Genomic DNA, 16,379 nt, shown 5'->3' with positions numbered 1-16,379 from the left:
TTAAAAAATCCCTTTTGAAAGCAGAGGAGGTTGGGAATAACTAAAACAAATCTCAACGATGCCCCACTTTTGAAAACTCACATACACAATATCTCACGATAATTTCTATCTCTCCTCCAGATCCATATTTATTCCCTGCTCTTTTTAAAAGTTCACAAATTAAATGTTAATCCGGTCTTTTCTCTTCAGTAGCTAATGGGCTTGTGGGCATTTTTGGTGTTTCGGCCTTTAGTTTTAAAAAAAAGGTTTTTAATATTTTCAGTTTTATCTTTTCTACTTTTTAAACTATTGGGGCTGATTTTCCCCTCCTTAGCTCAGGGATCCAGGACAATGTCGCATCTTAAACTATATTATGCAATTAAGCCGAGCACCAGGGGTTGAACTTGGGCCATTCGAGTTTGCATGGCTCAGTACTACAGCAAGCAATACATTTATCCATGAAGTTATGGAAGCTCCCAAACTGAATGACAGATGCTGTCAAGTGAAAAGCATGCCATGATTTTCATACAGATACAGTACACTGGACATCAGGTTCTAGATTTATATCAGAGCATGCTTTGGACTTCCAACAAAACTACTCTTCGGGAAACATTTCCCACATTTCCTGGCAAGTTTCCACAATCACCCCTTCATTTAAAAAAAATTAAAATCAAGGAAACTACTTTTTCCACAAAGTAAATTGATACATACTAATAAACATCAAGAAGTCTCAGGTTCAAGAAGTCTCATTTTATTCTAAGCAGAACCTCAGTTGATAAGAAGACATGCACCAACAGTTTTTCCATAAATATTATCACTATTGCCCCTTGATCAACAAACACAATGAACATCCTGCAGTAATGAAAAGGCATCCCCCCCTTGCAAGATGAACCAGTTGAGATTGCCAAAAACATCTTGTAGGAAACGCAAGTGTGAATGCCAATATGCAGACATTGGGTTTTAGGTTAAGATCCCCCACTTGGGATTCAAACATTTTAGCTCTACAGGTATTGGATGAGGTGGTCAGTTTCTCTTCACCAGTTCAAAAAATAAACCCTTCATAGAGATGGAAATTATTACAATTTGATTGAAAATTGTAATATAGATTAGATCTCCAAAAGTGAAATGCACTTCCCCCTCCAACTTGAAAGGTTTCCAAGCAGAGTTAAACTGGCATTTGAGCTTTACAATCAAGTAAAAATTACAATTATTATTACATTCAAAATGCCAAGAAGGATAATTTAAAAAGTTTTAAACCCAATTTATATATATATATAAAAAATATACACCATGATTGCATACCTGACAAATTCGAGAGATTCCATATTCCCCACTTTTCCAAAAGTAAGAAAAATGTCCATAACCTGTTTGGAACAGGTATGCTGCCACGAGAACACGAACATGCATGTACACGGGTAAAAACTAAAAAGAGAAAATTTGACTAGATTATAATTTTTGTATTCAAGCTAGACAGAATCCAAATATCAAACAGATATTTAACAGCAAAGATAAGGAACATCTGTTAATAATTACCACAAATTGAATAAACTTTAATTCTAAAAAGACACTCTCAAGTGCATAACTAAAATGCATAAGAATTTACACTTACGGTACTTGCTCCGGATATATGATATATCAGTATTATTAGCTGCATCCAGCCCTTCCATTCATCTGTCTGCTCTCTGTTCAGCACAGTGGTCTAATAAGAACAAGAATAAACTGTTCATAATGATACATGTGTTTTTAATTAATTCCCATCTGTCATTAATCATCGTAGAATCCTTTCAGTACAGAAGGAGGCCATTCGGCCCATTGAGTCTGCACCAGTGTCAAAGAACAGTAAAGCCGCAAACATTACATTGCTGTAATGTTTCCATCCTTCCCTCCTCCTCTAACCAAAAAGAGAGAGGCTGTTAGATAACCATTTGTTGCTTAGAAACAACAGAGCTGGTTTTCCAGTGAGGAGGATGTGCTGAGCAGACACAGGGAAGGTGGCTTTCCTCTGGGAACTCAGAAAAATAGCAATTTTTAACGTGTAAATAGCCCACCAAAACCGTTGAACCCCCCCTCCCCACGCACTTTCACAAGATAGCCGCAACCACTAAGAAATGATCGGCAATAACTCCAGGACCTGAAAGGTTGGCACAGTCAGCCAAAGCCTGGAGAAGAGGATCGGGATGATAGAGAGCACATGGAGCAAGTCGGAGCTGGCCATACCCGAGGGAGCTGGCCCGCCGGGACCCACACCACACTCTCCACCGATAAGCAAGTAGATGGACTTCCTGACTCAGGGGCTCCAGAAACACAGATGCCCTCAAGGTGGAAATTATGGTGACAGTGAAGGCAATGATTTCAGATGCCCTGGCCCCCTTTAATATGGCGTTGGAGAAAACAGAGCGCTGATTGTAAGCACAGGAGGCAACAATCAGGGACCTAGAAAAAGTGACACCCGACCAGAGTGACCAACTCTCCTCCCTGTAAACAGAAGTGGCAAGGTTGGTGGAGACACAAGGAGCACTGAGGGGAAGGTCAAGGACCAGGAGAACCGGTTGCGCTGCCAGAATCTCCATATCGCGGGTGAGGGGCTGGTTCAGCACAGTGGGCTAAACAACTGGCTTGTAATGCAGAACAATGCCAGCAGCGCGGGTTCAATTCCCGTACCGGCCTCCCCAAACAGGCACCGGAATGTGGCGACTAGGGGCTTTTCACAGTAACTTAATTGAAGCCTACTTGTGACAATAAGCGACTATTATTATTATTACCGGAGGGCGTCGAGGGGAGAGTAACCTGGTCCGAAGGCAGAGTTTTCCGAAACCTGGAGATAGACAGCGTCCACAGGTCACTTCAGCCGAAACCTAAAGTGGGGAGCAGCCAAGAGCCCTCATAGCGAAGCTGCACCAATCGGGTGAAGATCCTGAACTGAACAAGGCACACTTGGTCCTGCCAGTGGGAAGGCCATTCAATCGGAGTTTACCAAGACATTGGGGCAAACCTTGGCACGCATTGCGCTGAATTTAATATAGCCAAGGCATTCTTGTATAAGTGGGCTGCGATTTGGGATGCTGTGGGCAACCTTCCAAGGGAAGGATTTCTACTTCACCACACCGGCCGAGGCGGATAGGTTTGTGCACATACATAAGCTAGGAAGGCAGCAACAACAATGGTAAGAGTGACGATGAACTCGCTGTGCTTTCGACCAAGCTTTAATTACCAGGTAGGAGGGGATGAGAGCAGAGAGGTGCAGAAACAGGTGGAGGTGCAGAGATGGGAAGGACACAAGTAGGGAAAGACAGGGATGGAGAGAGACAGAGCTAGAAAACAGGAGGGGGGGGGGGGGTGCACAGGGGAGGGAGGGACAAGAGGGAAGGACAGACCCGAGAAGGGGAAATCGGGGAATGAAGTGCTGGCTACAACAGGTATCACATGGTGGCAGCAGAAACAGTGACATCAAGACAGCCATCTTGGTGGACCCCAAAACAAAGGGAAACCCTGAAAGTGCAGGGGCCCAGTCACATGGAATGACTGGCAAGGACAGCCATCTTTGGTGGCCCACAAGCAAAGGGAACCCCTGGAGTGCAGGGGTGTAACCAAGAGGTGAGGATGGTTGATCCCAGTGGAAGGAGGGGGGGGGGGGGGGGGGGGGCAGGCAGGCGTGGAACCCTCCCCCCTGCCCCAAAAATCAGGATAGTAACCTGGAACATCAAGGGACAACAATCCAGTGAAAATATCCTGAGTCTTTGCCCATCTGAAAAGTCTGAGGGCCGATGTTATCTTCCTCCAGGAGACACACCTGAAGGAGAAGGATCAACTGCGGGTAAGGAAGAGCTAGGTGGGTCAGAAGTACAAATCGTGCTAAAGGACGAATGCTAGGGGGGGGTGGCCATACTACTGAACAAGAGGACAGCATTCACGGCAACAAAGACGGTTAAGGACGGGGGGGGGGGGGGGGGGGGGGGGAGCGAGGAGAGGAGAACGGTATGTCACGGGTAGTGCTGCTCTGGAAGGAGCACCAGTGGTCCACATGAATGTGTACACTCCCAAGTGGGATGACACTGAATTCATAAAGAAAACTATGGCAGAAATCTCCCACACCAAGGGGAGGAATGTTATCTGCACCAGTAAAGATCAACGATGCCTTCGCAACCTTCAACCAAGGGCTGTACACCTCCGAACAGGGACTCGGAGATGGAGCAGTTCATCGACGGACTGCACATGCCGGTCGTGGGGGAAGACGGGTTCTGGAAGCACCACTAGAACGGGAAAAGTCATGGTGTATCAACTGCATGCAGGTGGGTAAGGCACGGGTACCAAAGGGATTCCCGATACAAAATATGCGCATCAGCACTGGCCCCGCGCCTAGGGGTGATGTTCGCAGACTCGCTAGCAAGGGGCACCCTGCCACAAGCCTGGAGGCAGCTGGAGAGCTGTGTGCCAGAGGAGTCACGGAGGACCAGACGGGCTTTGTCAAGGACAGGACATCGAATATCATGTACCTGCTGAACATGATAATGACCCCATCCAGGGACAGAACACCATAACTAATCATTCACCCTGGACACAGAATAGGCCTTATACAGGGTCAAATGGAAGTCCCTCAGGTATTGGAACTGGTTGGGTTTGGGCCAGGATCCCCTCCTGGGTGAAACTGCTGTACAGTGCTCCCATGGCAAGCATACACACACACACACCCCACCAGCTCTAGATACTTCAGACAGAGGCACGAGTCCGGGATGGCTACTGTCCCCGGTATTTATTTGCTCCGGCAATCGAGCACTGGCGATTGTCCTCAGATCGGCGAAGGGGTGGAGAGGTATCCAAAGGGGAGACAGAGAGCATAGAATCTCACCCTATGCAGATGACCTGCTCTGCATCTTGAACCCCCGGACCAGCATGGAAGGGACAATGAAATTCCTAAAGGAGTTCGGAGCCTAATCAGGCTACAAGCTTAAATTGAGTAAGAGTGAGACCTTTCCTGTGAACCCACAGGGGGGAGGGGCACAGCTGAAGAGACTGCCGTTTAAAATGGCCATCTAAAATGACCAAATTCCACTACCTGGGAGATCCAAATATCCCACGACTGGTCATGGATCTGTAAACGGAATGCGACAAGTCTGGTGGAGGATGTTAAAAAGGACCTATAGAGGTGGGCATCACTTCCACTCTCCCTCTCGGGGAAGATACATACGATCAAAATGAGTGTGCTGCCCATGTTCCTCTTACTGTTCAGACCCCTCCCGATCTAGATTCCAAAGGCTTTTTTTTCCACACAGTCAACAAGCTAATCATGGCGTTTGTATGGGGGCCCCTAGAGAGAGAGAGGGAAGAGTGCACGAGGATCCAAAAGAAGGTCCTGCAAAGGGGGAGAATTGTGGGAGGCTTGGCACTTCTTAACCTACAGTTCTACCACTGGGTGGCCACTGCTGAAAGAGTATGGGGATAGGTCAAGGAACCGGGAGCAGAGTGGGTGAGGATGGAGGAGAGTTCCTGCACAGGGACATCCCTCCGAACTCTAGTCATAACAGCACTCCCCCCCCCGGGCTAAATACTTGAGGAGCCCAGTGGTAGTACCAAATGAGGCAACACTTTCTCGACCATATTGGGAAATATAAAATATGTATCCCAGTTAAAGGTGCCAATTGTTGTTATGAAGATGCTCACTTGTGCGTTGGTTTTTGCTCATTTTTTTCCTGATAATGTATAATTTATTGGAAATAAAATGTGAAAACTCAATAAAAAGCATTTCCAAAAAAATTACAGATTCAAGCAATTATTTTACAAAAAGAAATGGATTCCAAAACTAAACCTATTATCACATTTATAAAATCAAACAGTAACCATTCAGGACGGAGAATATATTTTGATATTTTAAACAATATACCTTCTGCAATGTTCAAATGCCGCATCAGGTGCAAGTGAAGTAATTAATTTCAAAAGAAACTACAAAAGTATGTTATATTTTTGGTTTAGATACCAAATTTTATTGCTCTCAGTAAGTATAGTGCAATATGACAATGATACGTGGATTAGAAAAATATACCTCTTTTGTGTTTTCATTGTAGAAAACTCCCAGCACAATAATATATACCAGTGGTATGAAGAATGTTGAATGTGTGTAATATTTCTGTTCTTTCATGAACAAATCAGCTCTGTCACAGAGATAGAAATAGCCCATGATCAGGCCTAATTTAGAGAGGGATAACAGTAGCTTTTCAGAATTGGAAAGTGAAGCAGTAGCAAGCTTTTTCTCTTCTCCACTCTCGACATCAGTACCAGATTTACTCTTCCGCCAACTATGACAAAAGTAAGTGACAACTATGCAGCTCATTATACAAATAATGAAAAAGCAGCCAGTCAATTTCTGAATTAAAGAAAGAGGAGGCCGGGGCAGGCAGCATGAACCATCAATGGGCTTCACAATCTTGTTGCAGTAAGAATTCATGAGAATCATAGCATTCTGTGGAAGAAAAAAAATGTTTAATTTTTCAATATGTTACAGGATATTCTTCAATGTTCAATACATTGAGATTTAAAAAAAACTCACAATAAGTACTAATTTCACAAAAAACACAAGGAGGAATAGGAGCACAAGTAGGCCATTCAGCCCTTAAAACCTGCTCTGTCATTAAGTTCAAGTTGGATCTTCTACCCAAACACCTCCTATCCACATATCTCTTAATTCCTTTGGTATTCAAAATCTCTCTGTACCATACAGCATGAACGGAATACTGCAACTGATGATATATCAAATGTTAGTTTATGAATTAAACATAATGCAGTGATACAGCAATGTGTTAAAATGCCTAATGCAACAACTCATTCACATTTATTTTTTCATAACAGCTTTACACTTATAACAGTTCGGAGTGTCCTCATGCCCAACATCTAAAGTCATTCTTGCAAGTGATTCCTTGATTGTTATAAATAACATTGTGATATTATATTTTACAAGTGACCAACAGAAATCCATGGTACTGTAATGAGCACACTGAATTGTCATGAGCATTTTCAGTTAAGATCAGCATAGGTAACATCATATATGTCACTTGGGCATATTGCAAATTGGATTCATTAACAGTATTAAAAAGTGAATATCAGTCCACAAATTCAATGTGATTCTAAACGTTGATTGCACTTCTCCTCAAAAGTCTGAATATAAAGCCAACTATCCTAATATGTTGAAACTGGATAGACATGGGTGAAAAAAATCTACAGAGAAACATTTTTAGTTGTATCTTCATGAGCACAGAAGAATGGAAAGCTACAGCAAGCTCCTAATCTTAATAATCTTTATTGTCACAAGTAGGCTTACATTAACACTGCAATGAAGTTACTGTAAAAAAAACACCCTAGTCGCCACATTCCGGAGCCTGTTTGGGTACACAGAGGGAGAATTCAGAATGTCCAAATTACCTAACAAGCACGTCTTTCGGGACTTGTGGGAGGAAACCGAAGCACCCGGAGGAAACCCACGCAGACATAGGGAGAACGTGTAGGCTCCGCACAGACAGTGACCCAAGCCGGGAATCGAACCAAGGACCCTGGCGCTGTGAAGCAACTGTGCTAATCACTGTGTTACCATGCCGCCCCTGAGCTACCGTGCCAACCACGTCTTTCTGCCCAAGTCACATAGTGATTGTCAATGGTAATTAAGCAGCTGCACAGTTAATCAGGTGACTAGTTGGAGTCGATTACCTGGTCAGCTGGAAGAGACTTGGGTCTTTGGATTTTCTGCTAGTCTAAATACTGCAAGTTTTAGCTTTCACACTAAGTAAGCAGCACAAAGTCCAGCTTGACAGAGTAACTCAAACTTGGGGAAACTTGTGAGAGGGAACAGGTGCTGTCCTGGTGTTTTATAAAACAAGGATGACCCAAGAGAACAAGTGGAAGTCAGAGAGAGTTAAGAACTGAAGTCCAAAGAGCATTAAATTTGATAAGTAGGTAGGTCAGTTTTAAAGTTTATTTTTTTCCACTAAACTAGTGCAGTAGTTTAAACTTAGATCAGGAAAGCACAAATAATATATTAAATTAATAGCTTAACTAGTTAAACTACTTGATAGAAGTACAAATAATCATCGAATAAAGGCTAACCAATTAAATAAAGAAGGCTAGTTCAAGATACAGCAGCACAGGTTGGGAGGACTGCAGAATGTGGGAGTTTGTGGATGGCTAGACTGTCCTAAGCAAACATGTCTGCAGGAGATGTCTCTAATCTCTGCAGCTCAGAGACATTGAACTGGAGTGCAGATTGGAGAAAATCTGACACAAGGAGTTTCTGGACAGTTTTACCCAGGACACAGTCACACTTCAGAGAAAAAACAGGTTAAGGAAATGGAAGAAATTGCTGATAGGGAACCAAGTAGCAGGGGATTTAGGGGAGGTTGAGGATTTCCTGCAGACACTGGTGCTGTCCAACAGGTATGATGTTCTTGTTAACTGTCAGGACAAGCAGAAAGACTGCAGGGAGGGCAGCCTCAATGCAGACCACCGTGTTGTGGCCTTAGACGGTTATCTGGCGGGGTGGGGAAGAGCAGAATAGAAATTGGATAGTAATATGGGATTCCAAATTAGAGTGATAGTGAGCATCCTCTGCAGACAACAACAAGAATCTCAAGGGTGTGTTGCCTACCCAGTGGCAGGGTAAAGGACATATCAAAGTGTCTGGAGATGAATTTAGAAAGGGAGCGGGTTAATGCAGTTGCCATGGTCCATGAAATTAAAAAGCAGGACCTGCAGAGTCTCTGGAATATTTCCTGAGCCACGTGCAGATGGGCATAGGTGCAGACATATCACTATAATTAACACGTGGCAAAGGGCTAATGTAGGAAACAGGGGTTCCTTTTCTTGAGATAGAGTACCAGTTCTAGGGCAGGATGGAGATGCACCAATGGTATGAGCTTCACCTAAATTGGGTTGGGACTCATGTCCTATCAGAAAGAGGGAGGTGGAAAAGGCTTGCAACAGGGAAGGTGAGAGAGGGATCTGCAAGAAATGCAAGTTACGTAAATGTAAACAAACATGGTGGAGACCATAGGAAAGAATTAAGAATGGGAGGGCATTGATGGCAAATAAATAAATAGTTATAAAACATGAGACTGAAAAGATGGGGAAACATAAAACGGGAAATCCTATTAAAAACGAGTTAATGTTGGTGCAGCAATGCGCACAGCATCCTTAACAAAGCAGAGGAGGAGACAATCATTTGTTGGAACGAACCAGACCGGGATTGGTGAGCATAGGGCTGGATTTTACAGGGTATTGTGGTCCTTGCCCTCGGCTACAAAGTCAGGGTGCAGGGTGGAAGATCTCACCATAATCCTGATAGCTGCCCTGCAGCACATTAATGGGAGCAGCATTGATTGCTTTAAAGTGAGGCACCATCCCTCTTTCGGGAGGAAGTCCCATTTTAGATTGCTGTCGGCAAACTGTAGTGGGAGTGTTGGCAACTGCTGGGTCTACCAGCAGTCTCAACATGCTGAGGACCCTAACAAGTCAGGTGTCTGGGCCATAATGGAGAGGGAGTTTGGGAATGGCCTTTCGGGGCCTCTGATAGACTCAGGTAGCCCACAAAGGAGACCACCCATTAGCCCGACACCAACACTTGTAACTAAAGTTGCTGAGCTTCTTGCATGGCATAGGCTTCCCCCTGCCTGGCGGTGGCACCCTGCACCCTGACTTTGTAGCCGAGGGCAGGATGAGGTCCTTAAAACCCAGCCCAAGGCTACAGAAAAATAAGGATGAAGAATTAAATATTGTAGGGTACTTCACATTCAGGATAACAATGACAGCAGAAAAAAAGGACGCAGCTTTAATCGGTCAAAAACAGAATCTATAAGGATCGAGATAAGAAATAATTTCAAAACTTATTCACACTAATAGGTGTAATCTATAGAACACTTAATAATAGAAGGAAGGTGGAAGAAGAAATATGCAAATAGATTTGAGAATTGAATACAAGCATAGGCCAGGATTTTCTACGCCCGTTCATGTCAGGTGGGTTTGGTGACAGGAGTGGAAAATATCAAGAAACGTGCAAAGTTGTGTTTTACGTTGGCATAAACGCATGACACGATTGTCCCCTCCACAGTCAGTGACAGCGCGCATTTCCTGATGTTCAATGTCAAGAACTCATTTGAATATATTATGGTGTAATTATCAGGCCCCTACCGCAGAATCATTCACCTTGTCAAAGAATCTATCCACGACAGCGTGACGAGAAGCCCGATTGGTCTATGAAAGGATAGTCATGTGAGAGTACCTTTAAGAAATGGGTGTTTAAGAAATGTACCTGCTCATGTAACTGCAGTGATGTCAGAGTGTGAGTGGAACTGAGCTAGGCTTCTGTTTTTTTTAGTTTCGGTTTGGAGAGAAGCTTGGGTGTGTCTGTGAGCTGCACTGCTGTTGATCTATGCCATCCAAAGACTATGGATCATTTGGGTGAACTAAATATTGTAAAAAGGTCTCAGTATTGAATGTAAAACTAATGTACTCCTGTTTAGAGGTTTGTTAAGTGTCTGGATGTTAAAATAACAGCATACAGATTTATTCTTTGGGGGGTGTATTTGAATTAATGGTTGCTAAGATATTCACTGTTTGTTTTAAAAAGGTTAACTTGAGTTCATAGAATAAACATAGTTTTGTTTTAAAAACCACTGGTCCATTTTCTGCTGTACCATACCTGTAGAGTAAGCCGTGTGCTCCCCATACCACAATCTATTAAAAGTTGTGGGTCAGGTGAACTCCATGATACACTTTGGGATTCTCTAAACCCTGGCCCATAACAGGATACAGCCGGTGAGAAGACTTCCCAGGAGAGTTTAGGTGAGTGCCGTACTGGGGGAGGGGGGAGAAAGAGAAGATAGTCATGCCGGGTAACCCACTGGCATCAACTGGTTTCCAGGGTTAACTGGTTTGCTTGCTGTGCGCTGGAACGGCCTTTAAAAATGGCCCCTAATCCTTGCGTTTCTAAGTTGCTGGTGGGGTGGGCGAATCAGAGGCTGCCCCACAAGCGATATATTGTGAGACTTGGTCCTTGAAGTTTTTGTTTCTAAGAACTGGAGTATACGGTCGGAAAAGCAGCCCCCCCCACCCCACACATGCCATCAACAGCATTAATGCTGATTTTCCTGCCCATTGATTGATTTGATTCATTGTCACCTGTACCGAAGTGCAGTGAAAAGTATTTTCCTGTGGCCAAGGAAACGTACACAGTAGACAAAAAAGAATAGTAGATAGTTACAGTGAATGTGAAAAAGTACACAGTACATCGACAAATAAGTAATTGGTTACAGTACGGAACAGGGGCCAAAAACAAAGCAAATACGACATGAGCAGGAGCAGCATAGGGTGTTGTGAAGAGTGTCTTACAGGGAACAGAATAGTCCGAGGAAGAGTTGTTGAGGAGTCTAGTGGCTGTGGGGAAGAAACTGTTCCTAAGTCTGGATGTATGGTCTTCAGACTTCTGTATCTTCTACCTGATGGAAGGGGTCTGGAAGAGGGGAAAGCCTGGGTGTGAGGGGTCTCCAAAAATGCTGTCTGCCTTCCTGAGGCAATGGGAGGTGTAGATAGAATCAATGGGAGGGTGGCAAGCTTGTGTGATGCGTTGGGCTGAGCTCACCACACTCTGCAGTTTCTTGCGATCTTGGGCCGAGCAATTGCCTTACCAAGCTGTGATGCAGTTGGATAGGATGCTCTCTATGGCACATCAGAAGAAGTTTGAGAGAGTCGATGCAGACATGCTGAATTTCTTTAGCTTCCATAGGAAGTAGAGACATTGTTGGGCTTTCTTAACTGTTGTATCAACGCGAGTGCACCAGGACAGACTGTTGGTAATGGTGACCCCCAGGAACTTAAAGCTATTGACCATCTCCACTTCGGAACCATTGATGTTGACAGGGGAGTGTGTCATACGATGCTTCCTGAAGTCGATGATCAGTTCCTTGGTTCTGCTGGCATTTAGAGGGAGGTTGTTTTCAGTACACCATGCAACCAAGTGATCTATCTCCCTTCCGAAGTTTGACCCGTTGTTTGAGATATGATCCACCACAGTTGTATGTTCCGCAAAGCTATAGATAGAATTGGAGTTAAATCTTGCCACACAGTCGTGTGTGTATAGGGAGTACAGTAGAGGACTGAGCACTCATCCTTCCGGGGCCCTGGCGTTGGGGACTGTTGTGGAGGAGGTGTTTTTTTTAACCTATCCTGACAGATTGCAGCCTGTTGGTGAGGAAGTCAAGGATCCAGCTTCACAGGGAGGGGTCAAGTCCAAGATTTCAGAGTTTGGTTATTAGTTTTGTCGGGATAATGGTGTTGAAGACAGGGCTGTAGTCGATGAACAGCAGTTTGACGTAGTGTTCTTGTTGTCGAGGTGTTCGATTGTAGGGCCAGGGAGATAGCATCTGCTGTGGACCGGTTGCGGCAATAGGCGAACTGCAATGGATCGAGACCGTCTGGGAGGCTGGCGTTGATCTGTCTCATGACTAGCCGCTTGAAGCATTTCATGATAACAAATGTCAGGGCCACCGGTCGGTAGTCGTTGAGGCTCACTTCTTCTTCTTTGGTACTGGTATTATGGTGGTCTTCTTGAAGGAGGTAGGAACCTCGGAGCGGAGAAGTGAGGTGTTGAAGATGTCTGCGAATACACTCGCCAGCTGGTCAGCGCAGGCTCTGAGTGCTCATCCAGGGACTCAGTCAGGGCCCGTTGCTTTCTGCGGATTCACTGTCAAGAAAGCAGCTCTTCCTTCTGAGGCTGTAATAGTGGGTATAGCTGTGTCCAGGGCTGTTGGGGCTGGTGGCACTGATGTATTGGCTGACTGTTCAAAGCAGGCATAGAACCCGTTCAGTTAATCTGGGAGGGATGCTCCAGCCTCAGAGATTCTGCCTGGCCTTGCTTTGTAGCCCGTTATCTCGTGTAAGCCCTGCCATAGATGTGGTGGATTTGTGTCATTGGCCTGGGTCTCTAATTTGGTCTGGTATTGTCTTTTGGAGTCCCTGATGGTTTTATGTATGTCGTACTTAGATTTCTTATATAGGTCAGGGTCATCAGACGTGAACCCCTCCGCCTGGGACTTCAGCAGGGAGTGAACCCTTCGGTTAAGTCAGGGTTTCCGATTGGGGAACACGTTATTGTCTTCTTTGGTACACAGTTCTCGACATACTTACTGATGAAGTCTGTGACAGTGGTTGCATACCTGTCCAGGTTAGCTGCCGCAGCTTGAATATGGACCAGTCCAGTCACAAAGGATATCTTCTGATGCCTCGGACTAGTACTGCACGGTTTCCTTGACTGGCTTGAGTTGCTGTTTGTAAGCCGGAAGTAGGAGTACTGACTTGCGGTCGGATTTGCCAAGTGTGCCAAAGTATTAGCCTTCACCAATTCACAGAATAAACGTGAGGTATTGGGGATTCAACACCGATATTAATCGGACAGAATAGATGGGTAAAGGGGATAAAGCAACAAAGTTCCTTCATTGTGTACAAGGCTCCTTTCTGACCAAACAAGCAGTCCAACAAGGGGAGATTCACCATTGGATCTAATAATGGAGAATGAACCAGAGGAGATAACAAAATTGGGTATAGTGACCCAATAATAATACGCTTTAAGATCATGAAAGAGGACATAACGATGATGGAAATCAAGTTAACAGACAGGAGGAAAGCTGACTTTGAGGGGCTGAGAATAGAACCTGGAAGTTAAATGTACAACTATATCATCAATCAATGATGTAGTGAGCCCCGGGGGGGGGGGGGAAAAGAGAAGAGAGAGGAGATGGATATTGTATACAGGAGGTGGAAGGAAGTGGGGCTGGCCAAGGTGAGGGAACTGTATTTGGAGGAAGCATTCGCCGGTCTGGAGGAGTTAAGGGAGAGGGTAGAGCTGCCGAGGGGGAGTGAGTTCAGGTATTGGCAGGTTAGGAACTTTGCGTGAAAGTTCTGGCGGGATAAATCCTGCTGGAGCGACTGCTGCTTCCGGATGTGGAAGGGGAGGGAAGAATTGGGGCTACATACAAGTGGCTGGGGGAGCGAGCGGGTGGTGAAGAGCAAGGAGAAATGGGAAGGGGAGTTGGGAGGGGAGATCAATTGGGGAGTACGGAGTGAGGCACTGCGTAGGGTAAACGGGGCCTCCTCCTGTGCAAGGGTGAGTCTGATACAGTTTAAGGTGGTACACAGGGTGCATATGACTCGGGCGAGAATAAGTGGGTTCTTTCAGGGGGTAGCAGATGAGTGTGAGAGGTGGGGCGGGGGCTAAATTGGAAAGATTCTGGGCGGGAGTGTTAGCCAGGATAGTGGAGGAGGAGGTGGACCCGGACCCTTCGGTGGCAATATTTGGGGTTTCAGAGAAGCCGGAGCTCATGGAGGGGAGGAAGGCCGATGTCATGACCTTCGCCTCTCTGATTGCATTGGAGTGGTGGTCGGCATTGCCACTGGGGGTTGCGGTTTGGTTGGGTGACCCGTATGACTTCCTGCGGCTGGGGAAGATAAAGTATGAGTTAAGGGGCTCAGCAGAGGGGTTTGAGAAAATGTGGGGAGTATTTGTGACCATGTCTGAGAAGCTGTTAGTTGCCCCCGGGGGGGGGGGGGGGGGGGTTGGGGGGGGGTGTTTGTAACAAAATATTTTTAAAATATCAATCAATGATGTAGAACTACAATGGGAAACGTTTAAAACAGTGTTGAACAGAATGCAGTGGAAATATATTTTGCTAAAAGAACAAGCTGAACATTGTGGGATTCCAAGGATGAATGAAGACATGAGAATAGTTGAGGATTAAGAAAGAGGCATACATATACCCAGACAGCAGAGGAGTGCATAAGAGAGAATGCAAAGAAATTCGACGATTATCAAAAGATAATTGAGATGGGGGAAGACGAATTATGAAAATAAGTTATCAAGGTATGTAAATCAAAATAGTAAAGTATTTTACAGGCACATCAATAAAAATGCAAGGCTGTAATGGGAATAGGACCATTTTAAGGAACAGAAAAGTAACATAGGTAATGTCAGAGATGGCAGAAATGTTTTAAAACACTATTTTGCTTTAGTAATTACCAGAGAGATAACAGGTTGACAGGACATTGAATGATGAAAATGGACAGCGAGATAAGTGCACTTAAAATAAAAAAAGGGGATGCACTAAATAAAGTAAATAAACTCAAAGATGGTAAAGCTCCAGTCCAGAAGGATTGCATCCACTTATTTTAAAGAATCCAGCAAAGAAATACACGTGTTTAATAATTTGTAGGCAGCACGGTGGCGCAGTGATTAGCATTGCTGCCTCACGGCACCGAGGTTTCAGGTTCGGTCCTGGTTCTGGGTCACTGTCCTCGTGGAGTTTGCATATTCTTCCCGTATTTGTGTGGGTTTCGCCCCCACAACCAAAAGATGTGCAGTCTAGGTGGGTTGGCCATGCTAAATTGCGCCTTAATTGGAAAAAATGAATTTGGTACTCTAAATTTTTTTTTTTTTTTAATTAATAATTTGTTAGAAAATGGTATAGTGTGAAAGCGCTGGCGGATAACTAATTAAATTCCTATATTTAAGGTAGACAAAGCATGACCAAGGAAATAGAAAGTAAACATCAAAGGTAAAATTAATAATGGAATCTCTACTAAAGGAGAGAATAGCAGAACATTTAGAAAATAAAAATACAGTAATGAATAATAGGTATGGATTCAAAAAGGAAAAAATCTTGTTTGACCAAATGTGTTGAATTTTTTGATAAGGTAACAGAGAGAGTAGACCCCAGAAAAACAATGTGTAATTTATCTGGATTTATGCAAGGCTTTCAATAAAGTGCTCAGTAATAGATGTCACAATCCGCATAGAGACCAATAGCTTGTAAAACGAGATTTGAATCACCAGTGGCTGACTGGAAAGACAACAAGATTTCAAGTTTTAAGACTTACTGTTTGTAGAAAATATAAGCATCATTGTCTAAACACTGTTCAATTGACATCCTGTACTCACAGAACCCCAATTTAACTCTTAAATGACAGAAACACCCCTCTACAATTATATGCAATTCAGTAACATCACGACTGATCAGATTATAACTTCAACCCCTCATCCTGCCTCAAAAAGCAAATCAGTCTTTCAGATAGTTTTAGTCATTGAAGGCCACATTTCCCAGGGCACTGAAATCCTAGTAGATGAAGGGTGGTGAAAACTTCTGGATCCTTCAGGCAAGTGCATTTCCAGTGCTGCTTGTGGACCAGGAGAAACAGGAGTGCTTCTCCTGTTCCAAGAATAATTTACCATGAATGGCCACAACCTCTTCCCTCGCTTTCCAGTCGAATCTGCAGTCCTACTCAATCCCCCAAACTTCAGCCTGACATGCAATCTCTCCATCTTCCTCAGCTCCATGATCTTTCCCTCCCTCCCTCTTCAGTTCCTTCGAGCACAGGCT

The 16,379-nt window shown here is 44.4% G+C and overlaps 1 protein-coding gene across 1 annotated transcript in view; it reads right to left on the bottom strand.

Annotated features, from left to right (window-relative positions):
- casd1 (CAS1 domain containing 1) overlaps positions 1 to 16,379 on the bottom strand; it is a 179,347-nt gene that overhangs the window by 35,416 nt on the left and 127,552 nt on the right. Inside the window, exons 10-12 of the mRNA XM_072509039.1 lie at positions 6,017 to 6,433; positions 1,589 to 1,678; positions 1,282 to 1,401 (exon numbers count right to left, since the gene is read on the bottom strand). Of these exons, the coding sequence (XP_072365140.1) occupies positions 1,282 to 1,401; positions 1,589 to 1,678; positions 6,017 to 6,433 (627 nt within the window). The remainder of the gene's footprint in view (positions 1 to 1,281; positions 1,402 to 1,588; positions 1,679 to 6,016; positions 6,434 to 16,379) is intronic.

This window comes from Scyliorhinus torazame, chromosome 6, assembly GCF_047496885.1.
Source record: "Scyliorhinus torazame isolate Kashiwa2021f chromosome 6, sScyTor2.1, whole genome shotgun sequence".
NCBI lineage: Eukaryota > Metazoa > Chordata > Chondrichthyes > Carcharhiniformes > Scyliorhinidae > Scyliorhinus > Scyliorhinus torazame.
Note: the sequence above shows the minus strand (reverse complement) of the source record. Positions and strands in the feature narration are given on the sequence as shown.